This window comes from Camelus bactrianus, chromosome 29 (assembly GCF_048773025.1).
Source record: "Camelus bactrianus isolate YW-2024 breed Bactrian camel chromosome 29, ASM4877302v1, whole genome shotgun sequence".
Taxonomy (NCBI): domain Eukaryota; kingdom Metazoa; phylum Chordata; class Mammalia; order Artiodactyla; family Camelidae; genus Camelus; species Camelus bactrianus.
The window spans coordinates 2,762,756-2,785,538 of NC_133567.1; the positions used below are offsets into that span (position 1 = coordinate 2,762,756).

Genomic DNA, 22,783 nt, shown 5'->3' on the forward strand with positions numbered 1-22,783 from the left:
TTTCAGTCCTCCCCAGATTGATCTATCAGGTTTAATACAATCCTAAACAAACCCCAAGAAGAAATTTTTTTAAGCAATGAACACATTAACTCTAAAATTTGTATGGAAACGAAAAGAACCAAGAACAGCAAAAACTGTCTTGAGAAAGAACAATCATGAAGTTGAGAGACTCCCAGCCTTGGAGGTCAACGCTGATCCCAAACCGACAGCACTTGGGATGCGGTGTGACTGGTACAAACACAGACCAGCAGAGCAATGGCACGGAGTGGACGCTCCACCATTGGGTCCAGAAGGAGACTCACGCATGTGCGGTCAGCTTAGGACAAAGGTGTCATTGGGAAAAGGGTGGTTTCTTCGATGACTGGCATTGGGTCAACTGGATATTTATCTGGAAAAAAGTCTGATTCTACCTTACGGCGCATACGACAAACAGTTCCCGAAGGCTGATGCATTTAAACCCCACACTGCAAAACACTAAAGCTTCTGGAGAAAAACGTGAGAACACACCTTTGTGACCTTGGCAAAGACTTCGTAAGTGCTTTACAGAGAGCACTGATTTAAAGGAGAAGCCGGATGAACGAGAGCGCCTTAGACTTAGGAATTATTGTTCATCAGAAGACGCCAACCAGGCAGGGGGGCTTCTTTTCCACGCTCTGTCTCTTGATCTGCCTCGACGAGCCTGGCCGCGTCAGGAAGATGCGCCGAGCTCGGCCCTCGTGCTGAGTACCTGCTCCCAGGTGTACGTTATACTCTTCAGACAGGTTTTCAATGGCCAATAAGGGAATTCTTCCAAATAAATAAGAAAATGATGATCAATTTAAACAGTGGAGGGTGGGGAGGGGACGGTGCAGCTCAGTGGTGGAGCGCGTGCTTAGCAGGCACGAGGTCCCGGGCTCCATCCCCAGTCCCTCCACTGAAAAAGGAAAAGAAAAAACCGGCAAACACATGCCAGGCACATCCCCAAAGATCTGACACACAAATGAGGAGCCCCGAGGCCCTTCCGGCTCCAGGTGGATGCAAAACGTAACAGGCTTCTTGGCGAGGAAAGTGAGAATTGTAAGTGGAATCCTCTAAACCTTCTCCTTTCCATCAGCAAAACAGCATGTCCAAAACATTTCCATCTAGCAGACGTGACAGTGATGCGCGCTCCCCGTACAGCTCCGAAGGCGCACGGCCGGCGGTCCTGCGATTTCTCCACTAAACCTGCCAGCACAGACTCTAGCAAGGCTGACCCCGTGGTTACCAGCGGGCGGCCACAGACTCAGACCAGTGATTTCTAACTGCAGCCGCTGGACCAAGATACGGGGTCTTTGCTTTGGCGGATGAACACAGACTCAGCTGCGTGTTTCTGTCTCAGACGTGCCAGGTAGATTCTCTCCTGTCTCCATCGGAGAGCAGCACCAGGAGCAGCTAGCGTCCTGGTAGCAAGACCCCAGGCTTGCCGAGGCCTGTGCAAACCTGCTGCCCACGGCCCTCGCACAGGCTGGAGGGACCGGGTGCCCCGGACATCCTGCAGAGCATCACGTGGGTGAACGCTGCTGATGACCCCACATTAATGCGAACAGAGAAGCAAGAAGTGGCAAGTGTTACAGAAGCGTTGGCGAGACAGACGAGCTGGCCAAGATTCAGGGGCACACCATATCAGGGAAGTTTTCAGGGCCTTCCAGATGCCCCCACTTATGATAAAGGACAAATGACCGCATCTAGTCTTCCCACCGCCGAGAAGAAAGCCTGACGCCAGACTGCCCCCCGAGGCTGCGGGAACGGCCCAGTGCACCTGGGCACAGTGCTTCCATCCCGGTGCTGAGTGACCCGGGCGGTGGCCAGCTTTGAAAGGGCCTCCAAGCGGCTCCAGGCAGCCCTGAGGACAGCCTGGCTGGCTGGACACAGACCTGGTGGAGCCTGTGGCAAGTCTGTGGGTGTCTGGGGCACAAGGAAGGACACTAGTGGAGTTCGTGGCAAGGTCCAATGGAAGAACCACCCCACAGAGCCGCGGGTTTCTGGAGCCAGGCCATGGCCTTTGCAGCAAAGAGGTACATGCTAGTAGACAGAGTCCCTGACCCTCACGAACCGGCTTCTGTCAATCTACCGAATCAGAGTGTCGGACCCGAGCGGTTTAAGCAGGTGATCTGGGTCAGGAGGTCTGGGGAAGAGACGTGTGGGGGCACCTGTGAGAGTTGGGGTGAAATGTGAAGGCCTCTCTCCAGCTGGACAACACCCACCAGAGCGCATTTACCAAGGAAAGAGCGTTCACCAGCCCTCCAGGCAGAGCGGCCCGGCCAGGCGCGGTCAGCCCTGTGCTAGGCTGGCCCAGTGGAGCTGCCGGTGGACTGGGAATTCCAGACAGGGGTCGAGGAGTCAGGCGGGCCTGACAGCCTGGCTCCCACGAAGGTGGGTGTAGACGCTCCCCCAGCCCAGCATCCAGTCCGCCAGCCAGAGAGAGAAATGCCAGCGATGACACCCAGGATGATGCCATCCCCTGAGCAGGCCAGCCAGCCCCCGGACCCTTTACTGGAAGGAGCAGCAGATCAGCTTGGCTGGAACCGACACACGCTCTGGGCAAGGATTGCGTGACCATCTTCAGAGCCACAGACAGGACCACTGCCTGAGTGTCCTACCCACCAGAGTACGTATCACGGACCAGGAGACCCAGTCAGGAAGATGACCACGGGAAGAAAGTCCCTGGAGAGGCGGTTAGCATCACTTACCACACATCCTGGAAACCGCAGGCCTGACGGAACGGCAGAGCCACCCCGGAGCGTGCAGCTGAGACGCCGGCTTGGAGGTGGTGCCCTGCGAGGGGCAGCACGCACTCTCGATGGGCATCACACAGCTCGAATACGTGAGTCCAAGAACCAGGAGGTGGGATTAGGAGCGGCCTGGTTTGCCAGGCCTCCCAGTGAACAGCCTTGCAAATCCCTCACCCAAATCTAGGCTCAGTGGGTCTGAAGATCCTGGCCCCTGAAGGGAGAGCGCTTCCACCCGGGGGCGTGTGAGGGTCCTCGCAAACTTTAAGCTCTGACTGCCTCCCGGTCTCTTGGGCTCCTCGTCCTGGGAGACCAGCAGGCAAGGGCAAGGGCCACCCTCCTGGCAGGACTCGCTGACCCAGACCACGGGGAGTGGCAAGGCTGCTGGGGACAGAGTGGCACACGTCTGGCCCTTAAGTGACCCCCTGAGTGTCTCCTGGTTCTTTCTGCCCCCACTTGCCAGCAAAGCAACACGCGCAACAGCCAGAGTGTCTGCAGGTCATGGAGACCAGGGCTCGGATCCCTCAGGGGTGAAGGGCTGACTCACGCCGCCAGGTGAGCCCGCTCGGTGAGCGGAGGTGCTCAGCAAGGAGGAAGGGGGTGGACGGTGAACAGGACGAGCCCTGAAGAGCTATCCCCACCCCGGAGTCCTGCGGGGGGCTGGCCGAGGCCTCTGTGGCAAGCACATCACAGCTGGCATCCCCACCGGCCCGCTCCTCTCCCGGGTACCTGCCCAGCTCCCACAAAACCAGGAGACAGGCTCCTGTGGAAAAGCTAAGTCCTTTGTTTGTTTGAAATGGGCTTCCTGAGGTCCTACTGTGTAGCACAGGGCACTGCATTCAATACCTTGTCATAGCTTACGGTGGAAAGGAATTTGAAAAAGAATATATATGGATACATATAACTGAATCGCTTTGCTGTGCACCTGAGACCAGCACAACTTTGTAAATCAATTCTACGTCAACGAAACTAAATAAAGGAAAAAGGAAAAAAGAAATGGGCCCCCTGACTCCTGAGACAGTTACAGGCCATCGTCAACGTCACGCTTGCTTTTACACAGACGGGACGGTGGGGAGGTGGCCGTCTCTTGGAGGACAGTCCCTGAAACCCACGGCCGGCTCTCTCGGCTCTGTCGTGGAAACTCGTGACCACACCCGTGTTTACAGAGCTGTGTTGAGCGACAGTGTGCCGTGGTAAGCCCATCACGTAAGCTTCTCCTGTGACTTGCGTCATAAACTCAGCGTCGAAGTTGTTGCTATTTATTGCTGGTTGGTTTGCTGTCACGGAGCACTGACTCCGCTGGCAAGGTTATTCCATAGTATCAGGTTTGTAAGAGGGGAGAGGTTTGTTTCCCATAAGGCCAGAGCTAGCAGATGCTTGTTCCTCATTTAATTGGGATTAAGTTTTATGAAGGATAAATTCATTGTGTAACATCCATAACAGTTTTTTCACAAAATAGCCACATTGCAGCAACAACAACAACAACAACAACAACAATAACAAAAGCTTGCTGTGCACTGCGAGGTAACAGTGGAGCAGAGCTGGGGGACTCCCCAAGCCCCCCGCTGCCCCGCGTGCTGGCCGGACACGCCCTCCCCTGGGGTGGAATCCGGCAACGCTGTCAGAACACACTGCTTCTGTGGCAAAGTGGGCTTGCATTTACCGTGATTATAAAACTTGACCCTCTGAATTGTAATTGTCTCTCCCGGTAACCCGGAAACTGCTACGAGGGGACGGAGACTGTTTCTTGTTCTTTTTTTCCCTCCTGTGCATCCGTAAGGCCTGGGTCATGCTTGGTAAACGTTCACTGAACTTGAACGCCTCCCAGGTGTCAGTGTACAAAGACGACCTCGGTGCAAACAGGACCCCAGGGAATTGCGCTTCCCCAGGAGAGACATCAGAAAGCTGCCCATCCAACATTCGAATGACGTGGCCGCCCACCCTCTTTGGAACAGAAGATCCAGCGAGCTTTGGCTCCTGGTTTCTTCACCACCGAGGGGCTGCTTTGGCAAGACAGCCAGGAAAGAGGCGGGGCTAAGTTAACAGCAGCAGGTGAGTGAGGAAATCCCAGGTGGTCCACACGAGGATTGGCCAAATGAGCAACTGGTTATTTCCAAACTCTGCTCCCCAAGACGGCGGAACAATCAGGCAGTTTTAAAGATGATTCAACCCTCACATGAACCAAAAATTTAAAGGAAACAACTGTTTAATCTTATTTAAAACACAAATACACCAAAACTTGGAATACAGTCCAACATAAAATTGGGATGTCCTCTAATTTACACTCAAAGAAAAGTGATGGATCTCAGGTAAATAATGTGGTCCAGCCAAGCTCCTTTGAATTGCTTACAGACTGACGGGTCAGTTCCGCTCATGTGTAGCCACACAGCTGTGCAATACATAAACATGACGTTCACTGGCCTCTTCAGAAGCATAGTGGGATGGGTCATTCATAGGAACTGCCGCAAAAGATAGAAACTGGATATACTAAGGCGAAATTAGAAAAGTAAAGACAGCGAGAGCTGGTTATTATGTAAATTTTAGAGTGAGGGCACCAGAAGAGTTCAGAAAGAATTTACGTGCAAAGGGAGATCTGTTGTTGTTTGCTGGTAATTTGGCTTCATTAAAGCCACAGTTTGTTTTTTTTTAATTTATTGAGTAATACTTCAAAATACTTTTTCTTAAGTGTATAAAGCACTAAACTCTACATGGTTTTATACTAATTTTGTCAAAAAGCGGTATAAAACTAAAAGTATTAAGAAAAACTAAACAAATGATCTTATTTTGATCATGAAGAAATGTAGAAATGAAATTCACATAGTTCACAAATATTTGCCTTGCCAATATAATTATATTTCAGGAGAAGATGTTTAAAATAGACTTACTTAAAAAAAAAAAACAAACTTCAAAAGATTATTGCATCATCTTAGTGGCTCTATGATAAGTATTTTACTATAGATCATGTCCGCTAAAAAAATCAAATGCAGCTGAGTAATTATAGCATCTTGACAATTTAACTTAAATGCATTTGTAGAGCTGGTTTCAAAGTTGCTCTCTTCACTTTAATGAATTAGGCAATACTCTTGATTCCTTTTTTTTTTTTTTTTTGACTTGGAGTTTGTATTCCTAACCAAAAAATAAGATAAAATAAAATGAGAGCAGCGACATTCTGTGAAAATGGGGATAAAAACACTGCGCATTATCTTTGTATATTATGTTAGTATGCGATAAAGCCGTTATCTATTCATTTTTGTGTGTATTCACAAATGCCTAGTTTTATAAGAAAATAAAGCAAGTCCCATTTAATTTCCCTAGCACAGTATTTTACATAATTTTATGTAGCAATTGAGCTACCAGCAGAAATTTTGTTAGTGGAGTATGCTTACAAAAATGGTTAAATGAACAAAGCAAAAAGCTTGGGTGCTATGTCATCAGAAGGTGGGAGGTGCCTTTGCTCCCTAGGCTGGGTCTCCAGGCTGCAGGCTGCCGGCTGCCAGGGTTCTCCTGGCTTCCTGTGGAGGAACCAGCCATGCTGCTCAGATGGTCCCTGGGGGAAAGGGTTTTAAGTCCCAAACCTCAAACTTGAAAGAAAGAGAAATCTTAAATGCCAGTATCTTCATGTTATTTTCAAATGACCCCCATGAATGACACAGAGAAGCTATAGTCATCCTGCCATTTCATCAACATCCTACTTTATTTTGTTTGGCAAACATCTGTGTTAGTCTCAGGAGGACTGACATCCTGCATGTACCCTCCCTGACTTTATACTTTATTTGTGTTTATTTATACTTTATGCATGGGTGTGCAGCACCGGGCCTGGGGCCTCCTAGAGGTCACACGGTATTTTTTATGACCATGTAGACACTGTGCGAGCACTTTGGGGAGGATCAGGCCCTTCCACACACACTTCTGAGGAAAGAAGACTCAGTTAACTTCATCATAAAACTTGGAATTCAAAGTGTATTTGAATGACCTGACTACTTCATAATCAGAATGAGCACATGAAGTTTTTATAGAGGTTGTTGAATAGAATGCTGGCCCAGGATGCAGGCAGGGGCGAAATCCCATTTCAAAAAGCCCAATTCATCTCTCATCTTTGGGAACATCAGATGGAGTTACTGACAGCGATTATAAAAGTCACATAGAAAAGGTCTGCTCTAAAGTTACTCTTGAACCCAGGTTGCCACGGCGATTAATATTTAATTCACAATCATGTGAACAAACTCAAGATCACGTGAATTAGCCAGACCACTCCAGGGGGAAAAGTTTACTGTAAGCAACTTATGAAGGGAACTATTTTATGCACCAGGTCCAAATCTGTCGTATGCCAAGTTCCTTTCTATGTTTGCGGTGCAGACATGCCCTTAGTAAATGAAAATGCTCTCATTCACTCACGAAGTAAGAACTGTGAACTACTGGTGAAGTCTGCAGCTTCTTTGTTACTGTGGGTCCCTCACCCCCAGAAACACTCACACCAGGGCCGCAGGGAGCAACACTGAGTAAGTTTGGCAGGACTTTTAATGAAGAGCAGGGAACAGAAAGTGTGGTCTATTTAGTGCCATGATGAATACAGTATTGGTGTCCCTCTGATCTCTTGTGTGAACATTTATTTACTTTTCTTTTTCCCAAGATGGGCAGACATGAACTCTCTCTAAGGAACAGGCTCTGAATGGTTATTGAGAATGACGGAGAGTAAGGCTTAATATGTTTAAGAATTTGCTGTAAGAATGAAATATTTCTACATGCAGTCGATAATTACAACCACATCTTGCCTACTGGAAACGAACACGGCAACTTCTTCTCTTCAAAATATAAGTGAGTCACTGCTTCAGATGACACGAGTGAGTGCGTTGGTCAGGCAGCCTCTGTGTTTGGTGCTTTTGCAGTAAGAAGCTGAGCCACATTATTGTTGCCATTGAGAGCAGAACTGATCACCGCTGACCTTGCTCATAATTCACCGATTTCTTTCTCTAGCAATGCCTGTGTGGCTTCTACTACAGTTCCTTCTCAACGTTCAAAAGAATGGTTTTCTCACTTCCAAGTAGGGAGGGTCTAGCAGGAACACTTGGAGTAGAAAATGTGCAGAGGGAGTGACTATGGGAAAAGAAGGAAGTGGGGAGAGAGAGGGTGAGATGGGAGGGTCAGAGGGAAGGGAGGCAGGGAGGCTGGAAAGGGGGGGGACTGAGCGCACGTGTGTGTGTGTGTGTGTGTGCGCGCGTGTGCACATCTGCGTGCACGTGTGTGTGTGCCGGGGGAAGACCAGCAGAAGCAGGCGCTGAGAGCAACCCGAGGGGAGGAAGCCCAGGAGACAGACACACCGACACAAGGGAAAGACACGCCCACTGAGGGAAACAGAGCACGCCCAGCGCAGACACACACACAGACGTCCGCCTGGACCGCGGCAGCCGGGGCTCTTACCCCCACGCGGACCAAAGCCTCTTGAAGACCACGTGGCTGTTTCACACGACTCCTGTCGTAAATGCTGACTTTATTCCTTGACATTTACCGGAATGCAGATATTTGGTCCGTAAACCCCGCTTCCTTTCTTAGTTCCCTGAACTGAAACACTAGGAACCTACAGACACCCACAGGGTCTGGGGCAAGAAAGAGAACTGTCCGTATTCGGAAGGCTTTCGTTCACCCTGCTCAGCTTCACTATGAATCATTTCCCAGGACCCGCCGCCGTGCTGAGTTACTTTTTTAAAGCGATTTGTTAAATAGCCAAGTGAGTCCTGAGTTGGTAGGGATCACCACCTTTGATACAGGCTTGCAACTATGTGTGTGTAAATGTATGTGTCATCTCGCCGTCTAGGGGATCCGTAAGTTTGTATGTGTCCACACACAAATCTGTGGAGTTTTGGCAGCCGAGTATCCTACTGAACCAGAAATAACTTGCTTTTAAAGGCTGCCCCTGACTTAGAAGCACTCAACTAAAACTCAAGGCTGTCAGCCACACGTCAGCTCCTGTAAGCCACCCCTTAACCATACTAGTGCCTCCCTTCCCATCCACCTCCAGGGCTTCTGAGGACCCCCCTCCCCCTGCCCACCTCTGTCCGCAGACCCCACCAAGTCAGGCAGGCTTGGCCCCAACACGGCTCTGCCGTCGCCCAGCCCCACAGGCGGCCACCACCCGGGACCACTCTCAGGACGCCCTGTCCTTCCCCTTGCCAGTGGGGCTGGGGGAGTGACTCCTTTGCCAGCACCTGCATCCTAGTTTAATAGCCCATCACGTGGCCTTTTTAAAAAATTCATACTCTCATTCAGAATATTATAGGACCGTGCTTCCCTGAGAACACAGAGACGATAGGAAAACCAGTTCCGGGCCAGAGCTCACTCATCTAGACGACGTGGACGTAGCACCCGAGGCCCGAGGGCTCGGAAGGGCTCAGGGCACCCGCTTCACCCCTTGACCCAGACGCCGGCTGGATGGACTTCTGGGAGCTACCCCATCAGTTGTTTCTTGTAAGATGTTTCCATGGTTAGCAGGGACCGGGAGGTTAGAAAGCTGTTTGCAGCTTGGTCCACAGGGTTGTCAAGAAATCGCCCTCGTCTCTTTCAGAGATAGAAACAAACAGAACATCAGAGCCTAGTTCGCTGAAGCACAGAACCGAAGACACTGGGGTCTTATGGCCCAGGCTCTCTCCTGATGCATGACTTCCATTGCTGTTAAAACCTCGGGACCATCTTGTGAAGAAAGGGCCATGAAAGAGGATGAAGGACATACCTGGGGTCCAGTTTAGAGACTGGGTGTCAGGGGGAACCAGCAATGAGAACTAAGGTAGAGTCAGGGGCGGGAGGAGTGGGGGAGGCGCTCCCTTCGAGGAGCGCAGAGACGCGTGGTCCCGCAGGCCAGACCGCGGGCTTTGTGCCAGCCTCCACCTAGAGGACTCGGGGCCCTCAGCGGCTCGGGAGCAATTCCCAAGAGCCCTTCGAGGGCAGAGGAGTCTGGGCACCCGGGAGAACAGAGTCTGCACGGGGCAGGGTCGGGGAGGACAGTGTGCCCCCGGCGCGTGCAAACTCCCCTACAGGTCTCACTGTCCTGGCCCTGGAGATACGTCCCCGCCCCAGGAGAAGCATATCCACAGGCGTGGGTGTGCCCCCAGCCTCAGGCTGGGAGCACCGAGCAGGTTCAAGGGTCAGATGCTCTGTGCCTGGCCGCCCCACCCCCACCCCGGTTTCTTCCAATGTTCATGTGTCCAGAAGCAGCCGCATCACTGTCCTGCCTGTGACCTCGGGGACCCCTGTCCCCAGACTCACTGGCTCCTCCCTTCAAGCAAGTCACTCAGAAATGGGCAGTGGGCGTTTCTATCCCAGTTGTGATTTATTTTCTCACTGCAAATGACCAAGTGAGACGAAGGGAGACGTTCACAGAGTAAGAGCACCTCATTTTGATGTTTGATACTTTGACAAAATATATTTGTAGAGGAAGACATGTACTGATGGTAGAAAAATAAATCAGAGATGATTATTATAGCTCAAGTAGCCTGGATTGGAGTCAAGGGGCCAGTGGAAGCTTTGCCAACTAAACAGTCTTGACTTTAAAGAACAGACATAGGGAAAGAATCTAAGAATCTGGAAGCAAAGAAGTTACAGGCACTATGTAAAGATGCAGAGAATCAATACATCAAACAGGAATTCCTCTGCTATGAGCTGCTAACAGCATTAATTAGCCTCAAAACAAGTATTAGTCGACAACGTAAAATAAAAGATTTCTCAAGTAATATCACGTACTTGTAATGCAACGATGAGTAAAATAAATTTCTGGTCCTTAAAAAGTTTACAGTGTATCAGAAAGAATTGTATATGATTCATTAAAGTTTTTTGTTCTTTTTTCAATGTCTCCCCAACCAAACTCTAAACTTAAAGGCAGGGGTCTGCTTTCTTTTGAATGGGTGGACAGATGGATGGAGGAATAATAAAACAGCTATAATTCAGTCGTAAGTGCTTTAAAACAGGCACACAGATATGTGTATCACCTCCAGGTGATACAATCGCACGATTCAGGGAACAGAAAACCCACCAGGAAAGGACAGGGGTCTCTTCCCGCCCCGCAGGGCCATGGATAGAGGTCTGACGTACCCCGTCGTGTCTTACTACATTTATTGATGGCGTTTACGTAAACATTCCCCCCAAACTGTGGACGACAAGGCGGGGTGCTGCGCGGGGTCATTGCTGTGGCGGACGCACCGTCTGGCGGGGACGTTGCTGGTGGGGGCAGCTGGGCGTGGGTGGGGCTGCGGGTCTACGGGAAGTTCTATCCTTTCTGCTCAGTTTTGTTATGAACCTGAAACTGCTCCGAAGAGGAGAGTCTGTTGGGAAAAAAGGACCCCGGGGGCCTGCAGTGACGGAGGACAAGGCAGTGGCTGCTGTGGGCCCGGGAGGCAGGCGCGGGGAGCGCACCGGACCACAGACGGCACTCGGTGGCCAAAGGCTGGGCATGTGTGAGGCACTAACGCCCCTGATCCGGCTCCCAAGCTGAATGTGGACAACGTCGCCTGCCCCGAGGGCCCTGTGGGTGGGGCTGAAGGATCCAGTTGGACCCTGGGCACCGTTTCCACACCTCACACACCTACTGAAGACCCTCCCAGCAGCAGGCTCAGCTAACTCCAAGAACGAGACACTGATGGGCACAGTTAATGGGGTCTTCTCAGGGGACACAGGCTTCTCAAATTTTCATTCTTGCTGAAAGCGTCCTTGAGATATTTTAAGACACGTTCTTACCCCAGGAAGTTCGATACAGTAAACAAACTAACCCTCCGGAAGGACTGCTCAGTCCTCAGAGTCAAGGTTCAACCTCTGCCCGGAGGCGGTGAGGAGGACGGGGATGGGGGCGGGTCGAAAGCGATGCCTCAGGCAGCCCCTTGCTGGAAACGTCTCTTCTAAATTGAGTTCTCACCATCTCCTTCTTTGCTCATCAGTCTCGCTTCCCCTCTACGTGGTTTTAGGAAAACGATTTTCTTTAAGCTGTCACATCCTTGGATTCTAATTTGTAGGTCTGGCCACGTTAACAAGGACACGCTGCTAATGTGAATATAGTAGATCTGTTACTAAATATCCAAACATGGCTGAGCCCTGCGTTTGGAAATCACAGCGATGAAAGGAAAGAAGACGGTTTCTTCCTTCTCTTCTCCAACCTTGTGATTAAAACGACTTACTTCCTTTAACCTGGGTGATGGATTTACGAGACACTTCATTCTAGAAATCAGTTTCTGTTCATTTTCTTTCCTTTAGTTGTCACCTCCAGAAGTCTCTGTGCAACAGATACTTTGTTCCCCCAAAGTCATGACAGTGAAAGGAAACTTTAATCTCAAGAAAAACAGAAAAGAAATTAAAAAGAAAGCTACTAAATGTGAAGTACTTAACTGACACAAAGACTGTAGTGCAAGGAATAAGACAAAAGAAAAAAGAGAAAGCCATCTAATCTGTAAATCATAAAATTTTTTCACATGTCGATTGAATGTTGTTATTAAATCTATAGCTTATTGATTATAGAATTCATGAAATACTTAACACCTTAAAAACTTACAAGGAAACACCAAATGAGAGGTTTTGAATGAAGGAACAAAGTATATAAAATAAAATAAAATAAGACAGCTAAATTAAAATTTTATTACAAAACTTAAGCCAAGTAATAGGCAGCAATAAGACCATCAAAGGACAGTAGGACTTGACGCTAATGTACTTAAGAGCCTTGAATTCACTGGCGCCTCTAAGTCATCACAAAGGAAAGCCATTTCGGAGGCTAGAAAATATTTTCTTAATTAGAGGAAATGGGCTGGACTGATGTAAAGCCCTTTGCCAGAGCCAGACGGGATTACCGATACCAGTAAGGCGCAATGGCGGAAGCACCAGATTAAGGACAATAGTGATAAAGGACAAGAGCAGAGACAATACAGCGGCCATGATTCAGCCGGACGCACGAGAGCCTTCTCAGCACCACCTGTAACCTGAGCTGTGCTGGAGGAAAGACTGGAAATGCTAATAAGGCATGTGATTAAAGGTGGGTCTGGGGTTATAAATTGCTTTTTTAATGGTGGTGATGGGAGCTGACATCAAGTATAATAAGAAGATGAGAATGTCAGTATCAATTTTTATTAGTGTCAGGAACAATATGCAGTATTTTTAAATTAGCTTCATTTGTATTAGTATTTTTATAAGGAGCAGCTCTGGAAGCAATAACATGTCCAATGCATTCTAAAAAGAAGAACTAAATAAAGTTGCCAGTGTTCGCCACAAAATAGCCATAACTTTCACACTAGGGAAAATACACCACATTTCTTGCGACTCAGAATTGAGGCGCGCAACAAAGCCTGGAATCTGGATCACAAGAAGCTGCAGAATAAATTGGAGGCACAATGGTAGCAAATGGATAAAGTTGGACAAAATTAGAAAGATACTAAAAATACAACCTTCCTTATGAATCAGAACTTTTCCCCCAAGATTTACATAGAATGGTGAGTAGGGTCTATATCTGGGTCAGCTTAAACCGCGTAAGAACCAGCTTGGGACCTACTTAGCCTACACATGATCACGCTGTTGAAAATAAGCAATTATGAAATTAACAATAATCAGTCTTTTTTTTTTTAATAAACTTGTTCTTATTAAAGAAAAATCGGTGAATTAGTTTTGCTTCGGTATGTTCTCAGCAATTATCTCCAGCTTTCTGAGTTGGTCTAATGACAAATTAGGTGAAACTGAAAATCTGACAAAAGATAATTTTTACAGACTAAGAGATGGGAAATGTTATTTTTAATTTAAAAAAAGTTTTTTTAATTTCAGAAAATCAAGCCTTGAAAAATAAACCCTTGAAAGAGGGTTAAAATGTAGAATTTTAAAAATCCAGCTCTGAGGACATTGACAACGGACCATTTCCTTTTGATTTATATTCTAGATGATTTAGCATTAACCGTGCAGGAGAGAAAGCCGAGCCCGGGGGTTGAGGAGCTGGCCTGAGCGGTCCGAAGTCTGCTTTCTTGCAGGTTGCTTAGTCTTGGGCCGCTCACACCAACTGTTTATTCCCACGTTCTTCATCTGAGGGCTGGAATATCATAGCTCCTGCCCTGCAACGCCCCTGAAGGGCTGGTGAGACAGGCTGCTCCAGGATGCTCCGGAGTGCCTGGCTCTCAATAAATATCAGTTTTATTGTCATTATCGATGCTAATCAAGAGCTTAAACAGTCATTTCAATTTCTCCAGAAAGGTTATAGTCAACATTTTTTCCTCACAAAGTTCTTTGTGCTAATTCCTTTTCTCCTGTGAGTTGGAAATTTCTCCGTAGGCCAAAGCACACAACGTAACTCATTTCTTCAAAATTCTCTTTTGTTTTTCAAGTTATTCTTGAAGACACATCGCTCCAAAGGCCTTTCCCCGCCTCCCTGAAAAGCCTCCGACTGAAAGCACAGGCAGTCCTTCTGCTGTGAGGGGCCCCAGGAACCCACCCCCGGGAGGGCGCACGCCCAGGCGCTCGGAGCCTCGAGCTCCATCATGCTGCAGGGACCTCAAGTCTCCAGACGACTAGCAATGTTAGCCGGGGCAGGTTTAATAAGCAAGAATTGAAGAGAGCCAGACCCTTCGGCCTTTTAACCCCATCCTGATGTTTCAGCGTCTGTGTGTCCTACTCTTACAAAAGTAGTTCAAAGTGCAAAATTCTCAATGACAAGATCGACGCCGTGGGCGGGGCCACGGATGTTCTACAGACACGTTCCCACGGAGGAGCGCGTCCGCAGGAAAGCTTGCACCCAGTTCTGGCAGGCCCCGTCCCACCCAGGTGGTGAACATAAAGCTGCAGAATGAAGGTACTAGGACAGCCCTCCTCCGGGAAACCACAGAGCACAGGTGCCTGGAAGAGCAACCACGTCCGTCGTCAGTGCATGCGTTGTAAGTTTCAAGGAGAACCAGACATTTCCCGGAGGAACACACAGAGACCACACTGTTTCCCCGAAGGTGGAGCAGACCACCAGTTGGGGACTTTCTGGGTCCCAAAGACACAAAGGGCTCGTCTTGTTCCTGACAAATTTCACTAGAGACTAGCGCCAGGACAGAAAGCGTGTTGGCAGCATGTGCTTCTTTATAAACATGTACTTAAAAACAACAACAGCAACTATACTTTGCAAAGACTCTGTGAGAGAAAACCTACTTGGACTTTATTACACAAAACCCAGGAAGGTGGGATCTCCAGAGCATTGCCTGAGGCACGTGTCACAATATCTAAGGCGGAAAAGCCCGAATTCGCCCAACATCCCATCAGTCACGTCATCTTCAAAGGTCTACGTTCAAAGATTCACATGACTATCCGAGAGAATTATCTGATTGTTAAAAAGAAAAGTGGAGAATTCAGGACTTGGGTTATTCCTTCATCAGGCCCAGTCCTGGACCTCCACCAGCACAGAGACAATCCATGCACTGGTTTTCCCCCACAGGAGGAGGTGGGAAATGACTCACATTATAGGAAAATGTTGTTGCGTCTTATTATCAAAATACTAGACTAGCCTGAATTGTTTTGGGCCGATAATCAGTAGTTCCTCCCGTCCCCTGTTCCTTTGGTGGAGAGACAGAGGCTACGTGAAGTAAGACCGTTGGATTATTCCCTGTAGTAAAATGAGGGTTCCGGGGCTTGAAAAGTACAAAACATTCTAATAATGAAAGCCAATCAACATCAGAAAAGGTAACACAGGGCAAACCCTTACCTCAGCTCCTGGATTAGAGACTCCATTGGCACTATTGGCAAAAAGAAAGAAAAGGAGAATCAGTTTACAGTGTTGAAACCTGCATGACAGAAGCCTTTTGCCCACCTAGAGGTAATGCCAGTGCGTGGCTAGCGAAGGCCCCGCCCAACTGCCCTCGGGGTCAGCTCATCTTCTCTGGTTCTGGTTCTGGAGACAAGAGGACGGATCCCGGGTTGGTACCTTGGCTGACCCTGCAGCCTTACGGTCATGGGCTGGGCTTCCAAACACCTGTCTTTAGAGATTATTGAAAAACTACAGGAGCACGAAGGACTCGGAATATTTTTTAAATCGAAAATTTTGTTTCTAGGAAAATTTTCAAAAGAATCCTGTTTATGTTTTAATTGACATTAAACAAGTATTTAAACAAAACTGGCAACGTGTTCTTAATAAACACGCCCAAAGATTCTGTTCCATGTATTTCACTCCGATGGAAAGAGGAGGGTAACGTTCAGCCATGTCCATCTCAACATGCTTTTAAAAATGAGAACTTTACTTTAAAAATTTTTTAAATAAAAATGAGAACTTTATAGAAAAAAAGAGCTTTGATTTTTCTTAGGGAAATGACAGGATCTAAGGAAGTTCGTGTTTACAAGTACATGATGGCACCGGGATAAGGTGGCTTTAGGATTACTCATGCTGCACGAGGAACAGCTGCTTCCTTTCTTGAAATGTTTGGGCTCTACTTAAGGGTGTATGTGTGTGTGTATCAAAAGGATTCAAAGCGCAAAAGAATAGCAAATTAAAAGATTCACATGTTGAAAGTATGGCAGAGTCACGTGCTTTCAGAAGCCAGAACAAAAGATTTAAATAATCCAAATATGGTCCCTAAAGTGCCGACGTTTATAGTAAACATGAGCTTCTCCCAAACAATGATAAAACTGGTTTTTTTAAACTCATATTCCATGAAGAAGTCTGCTGCAATAGAATTCTATGCTTACAAATACTGCATTCCAGATATTAGGATGTCTGATGCAATTCCTTCTAAAGTAACTTAAACCAGGCCTGGAAAAGCGCGCGCAGTGAAACTTCAGTCTGGGCAGAGGGGAGTCCTACGCCTTGGGCAGCCCTAGTCTGCGCTTTGGTTATCACGGCTACGGATAATAACATGGTCGTATTCTAACTGAAAACAAAAAGCATCCTGACATTTAAAAAAAAGAGGGAGGACTTCACTGAAACAGGAATTATTTACCTTGACTACGTCCACAAACACAGCTAGCTAAAGCGTGGCATTTGATTAGCCATTTTCAACTGTGAGTCTCAGAGCGCTTCCAGATGACTGCGTGACGGCTGCCCAGCCCGACCCCGACCCGTGGTCAGCAGGGCCGACCCGGGGGAGGGCTGGGTGGGGAGCAGCTCTGCAGCCTGTTTCCAGAGGCCGTGGCGAACCCACAGTCTTCCGTTTAGAATGAAGGGTCACAAAAATATAGCTAATTATAATAAAAGTTATTTTCCTTAAGGGGTATTATTGCCAGTCAATCCTGTTTTCCAGATGTTTGGATCATCAAGGGCCTGTTTATATTTCAATATTACATCACCATCTGTTGGTTACAGAAAGAGAGGGCTAACCGGCAAGTTAAACCTTTCGAACATGACTTCGCAGGGCTGCCGGGAATTCCCAGCAGGGACAGTCCAAAGACAAACATCATCATTTTACTTGAACTAAGTTTAAACTGGGAGCCACTAAACCAGACCACATAAAAATCAAAACCTGCGTTGGCAATAAGCTAACAATTTGATCTTTTCCCTTGGCCATTAAAGGTCACTTCAGTAATCTGAGGTCTCCAGGAAGCCTTCTTTCCTTGCTGACCCCGTGTGCTGTTTTGCGGGATGTTTAAATCCACTCATGACTGCAGTCTGTAATAGTCAGCATCCTACACTGTTTGGGCTTTTCCGCGTCCTCTAACTCCTGGTTCAGGGCACTCTGCCTCTCAAAGCCCTGATCCAGCGTCCTGGCTTGATTTAAAAAACGGAAGCCCTGAGGCGGAAGTTGTAATCTTTCTGACGACACATCAGAGACTGAGCATTGGAACTCCCACATTTCATGGTGTGGTGGGCATGGTGTCGTGGAACCCGCTGGCTAACTCACCCTTGGTTCCTTTAGAGCGGGTGCGTAGCGTTTTATCTTCTGCTTCTGCATCCATCTGTAACGTGAACACAAAGTCCTGAGGTCATTGCTTCGACATTGACCAAAACGGGAAAGCATGTCATTAAACTTCTGAAGGTCATGATGAAAAGTGGAACAGCGTTCCACGCTCTGGAGCAGCATCTGACCCCGTGGGGAGAGCTGTGACTGCCCTCCAGAGGCTGGAACCAGGCAGAAGGGCACAAAAGGGCAGGTGTCCTTGCCCGCAAGCGTCTGCTAGTGAGTCAAACCCTTCTGGCATTACAAAGCTAGAAGGAAGGATCATCAGATCCACGGTGGTTGTGAAGGAGACAGAACCTCAAATGCCAAACCCAAAAGTTTCAGACTAAGCCGGGTTCCTTTGCATTTCTAACGCTTTCTGATATATGCCTCTTTCTAAGTCAGGAAAAATTATTTCTGGTATGAAAAAGCAACATGAGGGCAAAATCCTGAAATGCCCCCATTGCAAAATGCCGCTGGAAATGCTGCTCAGCAGTGCCATACGCGGGGGGTGGGTGTGGCTCTGCGGTGGAGCGTGTGCTTAGCGTGTGCCAGGGAGGTCCTGGGTTCGATCCCCAGGACTCCATTAAAAACAAAAAACCGAAACAAACCCTCCCCTGAAACAATGCATACATTTACTAATGCAATTCTAGAATAAATAGGAGTTATAATCTTCCAAATCTATAAGGAAAGTGAAACTTGAGTGCTGTGTGTGTCAGTATCAAATTCCCCAAAACATCGTTACTAATGATTTTCAATAGTCAGGTAAATATCAAAGGGATGCAAAGACTTAACAAGCCTGCTGTTTTTGTCCACATGGCGACAGATTCTGACCTGTCTACACCCAGCCATTTCACTAGCAATGTCTCATCCTCTCCGAGTTTAATTCACTTTTGCACATTATCCGAAGGAATCCTTAAATGGAAAGAAGTGGTTTTGCCTGTTGGAAATCAGAGGCAGGCAGAAGGTGCTCTCCGGGGCTGCGGTCCTTAAACCCCGAGGCTGGCGGGATGCAGGATGCGGCTGTGACGGGGATGGGAGACGCAGCTCTGCTCTGCGAGGCTGCGCTGTGATGAAAGGCACTGACCTGCCATAGACTTATAATAGGGGAGCAGGTGTGGCAATGATGGACTTTAATTTCCTTTAATAAACCTTTTATGTGCCACACTTTTACTGCCATCCGACGCTCTCCAAGGTCCTGCACATAATAGGTTCATTACTTTTGATTACTGTAGTCTATTGAGACAAACAACTCCGGGAGACACTATATATTATGTTCAGTTAAACCAGTGCGGACTATTTATCCATTGTGCATTTTTTCACCTGCAACACTACAGACGAAATTAACGGCGGCTCTCGTGAGCTAAAACTATTAAAACCACCAGCACTCTTTTGTCATCATTTCATAATAAACACCACACACCAATCACTGAACTGTTTTTCAAATTAGCAAACAAAAAGTGTCCGCTGCCTTCTCGAGCAGCAGTTGCTTTAGTCTAAATAAAACGGTTCATTGATATGAATACTTTAAAACTACACAACAAGAGGAAACAACAATAAAACAGATGTTGCTTCTTTTCCTCTGTAGATTTCCCTTCTTTTAAAACCACGTGGATTTATGACACACGACACCGCCTGGGATTAAAGTGGCTTGGTTTACACAGGACAGTGAGCCCTGGGTTGTGAAATCCTCTTCCGGGAGGGTCTCTGCTGCATATAAACTGCCTCAACTCATGCAAACTCCCCTCCGTGTGCGGAATGAGTAACGCAATTAGGACAGAGCTGAACTGGAGAGTTCACATGGTGAAAACCATCAGCTGTTCCTGAAGGAGACGCTCTCATGGGTTTGGGGGGGAACCTCACCTCAACACGACTGTACAGTCATCCTGCACGTGGGCGATGTCAGCCCTCCCACCTGCTCTGAAATCACGCCCCTCTGCCCACCAAAATGCAGGTGAGGCTTAAACCCTCATGAGTTTCTTTACCAAAACTGAAACACAGCCTGCAGAGTGCCAGGAGGCACGGAGAAAAGTTTCAGAAAGCTGCTTAAACATAACCTCCTTTAAAGCAGTTTCAGGGCTAATTCTGTCTTGCAATTCTGCTGTCCCAGGACGGGACCAGCTCTGCCACCACCCCATGCCACTGAAGCCATTGGAAGGAATGCATAAATATTCATGGACCCTTGCAAGACTGTGCTTGGAGCGCTGGCCTCATGACTGTATCTGGGGGGGGGCTCCCGTCCTCTTGCTGGCATAGGGTCAACGTCCTACCTCATCCCTGTAAGCAGCAGCAACTCACTCACGAGGCTCTGTGCCCAAATTTAACTTGTGGGCCAAGTTGTAGGAGTGAGAGCCATCAAGGCCTTAACGTGTCTCCCATCTGTTTCACCTCCTGCCTCCTGTTCACACGCAAAGGACAATAAAAGGGACCAAGTTCGGTGTCTGGTCCTGTCTTGCAACCCTCTGGGAAGAAAAACACCAGAGACCTAGAGCATAAGAGCTTCCGACTGGGGATTGGGGAGGGGGGCGAGGCGGAAGTTTAGTGCTCAGGAGAAAGCTCTCTCCGGGTAGATCTCACTGGAGAACAAGCCTTTGTTCTCAAAAACCTAACACGTGGAGCAGAAATTTCTAAGTTTTCTTTATATGGATTATTCTCCTGGACTTTAATAAACTGCGTATAGGTGGACTCAGTTTTTGTAAAATCAAAACTCAGATTCAGTGGCGCCACGTTCCAGTAACGGTTCATTCAAGACGTGCAGTGGGAGGGGATGACCGCACGTCCAAGCTCCCCCAGTGACAGACGAGGCGCGCGACTCTGGGGCCACTCGGACACGGACCTAACAGGGCTGCAGTCCTGAAAATGTCACTTCTTGTTGGGAACATTGCGAGGTTTTTATTATTATTATTGTTGGAGAAGGAGAACTGGTCATCTTTCCTGTCTCCGTCCTAAATGCTATCGACAAGCCTGCAATTAATTTTGTAAAACTTGATGAATCATCTGTTTTCTCAAAACAGAGCTTGGATTTTCTAAAAATCTGTCCTTGTCCCGATGCCTCTGGGCCTTTCTCTGCGTCCCACCGCTTATGGATGGGAACAAGACAAGAGATTCTCTGAGATTCTACAATGGGGGCCTCCCAGCCTTGACAACCTACTCAATAGAGACAAAATATTAAAGGCAAGGTTCGCTGCTCTTATTTCTCCCGAAACTACTTTAAGAAAAGTTCCCTTAGCCTGTAAGTATAGGTATATTATGCATCATATTTGTACAGAAAGGAAGGAAAGTGGGGTTTTTTGGTATCTACTTCACAATAAAGCCACGAAGGAAAATTTGAAAAAACTTTCTTCCGCAGTTCTCCAGGGAGAGGCGTGAACACAGGGAGAAATGGCAAGAGGAAAAGAAACATAAAATAAAGAAGAAAAGAAACAAAACTTGGAGGCCGGAGATGCAAGAACCCACCCTGGAGGTGAGCAGACAGGTAATGCAGGGGAAATGACCACAAGGCACATTGGCACTTGCCGAATGTGGAAAGCTTCCATTTAGCATCTTCATGGATTTGCACACCTACACATGGGTGTGCACAGTGACTCCCTAGTCACGTGGGCGTGCCCGCCTTTCCTCCAGGCGCTTACATCGGGGCAATCAGCAGAGCTCGCTCCCGCGTGCTCGCCATGCGCAGATCTGCCCCTTCTTTGGGGCTGAAGACGGATGCCTGGGATTGCGAACTCGTGGGCAGGAGAGATTCAAGGAGCAGGACACCAATTTTATAACCTCCGTTTGGCTTTCATTCATGGAGGCAAATTACTGGTACGTGAGGAGATTTCATTCCCTGAGATTTTACTTTTCACTCAAAATCCTGTTTTAAGCTAATGGTTAAATTAAACCAACAAATAAACAAACAAAACCAAATGACCTCCAAGGAAATAGTCATCATTTCTTAAGAACTGGGGAAAAAAACAAATCTCCTGGTAACGTGTAAGTTTTATTTCTCCTTTCAGCCGAATTCTAAACACAGATGTACTCAATATATGTTTGTAAGTAGCCTTGAGTTTCTTAATATTAATCGAAAAAGCCATGGTGATCATGACGTCCTGAGGACACTTCCTCAAAATCCTTACCCAGTTAATCTGAGTGCTGTCTAGATACACACAGTTTCACGCCGGCGGCCACTTTGAATTTGAGAGGCCCGCCACGTGCCTTCAACCGCAGCGACCCCCACTTTTCACAAGATCTCACGTGTTGCTCTCCTGAGAGTTTTGTTTGCTGTGCCACAGGACTCTCGCAAGCCGTCCTTTCACTCCTAGGATGCCCGCCGCCCTGGGGGGAGGAATTCAGCTCTGCCTGCCAAGAGGAGGTCCCGGGGTCCTCCCCACGAGGAGCCCCCCAACCTCGTGGATGCTTCCTTTATAAAAATCAAGGTTTTTGTTTTTGTTTTTTTAATGACAGTGAGAAACCCAGGAAGTTAGAAAAAGCTGAACCGAGAAAATGGAACAGCTAGAGGACGCCAGCACCTCGGGATGCAGCCCGGCCGGACAGAGAGCAAAGGGCCCACACCCAGCGCCCTCTCTTCTCGTGGCTGTGGCACCATTTTGCCGAAGCGCATTTTCGGACCCGCCCACAACGGCAGCAGAAGACCTCTCCCCGTTACCCGGGGGAAAGGCGGGCGGACGAGCTGCGGTGCCGCGCGACTCGCCGACTCGCCGACTCGCCAGGAAGACTGCGAAGACGAGCCATTCGAGCCCATGTCTCTCTGCGCTTAGCTCTCTCTGCCATCTTCCTGGTCTTCCTATCACACGTTTGTTCATTACACAGGGAGAGTAAGTCAGAACACAAACTAGCATCTCCGCAAAGAAAGCCCGGGGTTTTCACAGCGTCCTTGATGACGTGTGAAGGCACTTGCCGAGCCCCTTCTGAGTCCCTTATCCCAAGAGAAATGAAAAGTCTCCGAACCCTCTATGGAGGGCACAGGCACTGATTCTGACTCTCTGTTCCTGTTCGTGGTGCTCTGGGTTCTGCACAGAGAGCTGAGGGGTGGGACGACTGTGCCCTTGACGTCTGGGCCCCCTCTCTTCTTCCCCAGCCCCTCCCGCCCTGGCGAACACCGCGCCTGAGGGGAGAAGCAGGTCCAGTGTGACTTCAGATCAGGCACTGCTGTCTGGAAAGGGCCACTCCTAAGGCCCAGGTGCATGCACA

The 22,783-nt window shown here is 48.1% G+C and overlaps 1 protein-coding gene across 1 annotated transcript in view; it reads right to left on the reverse strand.

The window, feature by feature from the left end:
* ST18 (ST18 C2H2C-type zinc finger transcription factor) overlaps positions 1 to 22,783 on the reverse strand; it is an 85,643-nt gene that overhangs the window by 61,043 nt on the left and 1,817 nt on the right. Inside the window, exons 3-4 of the mRNA XM_010970701.3 lie at positions 17,558 to 17,612; positions 15,433 to 15,463 (exon numbers count right to left, since the gene is read on the reverse strand). Of these exons, the coding sequence (XP_010969003.2) occupies positions 15,433 to 15,463; positions 17,558 to 17,612 (86 nt within the window). The remainder of the gene's footprint in view (positions 1 to 15,432; positions 15,464 to 17,557; positions 17,613 to 22,783) is intronic.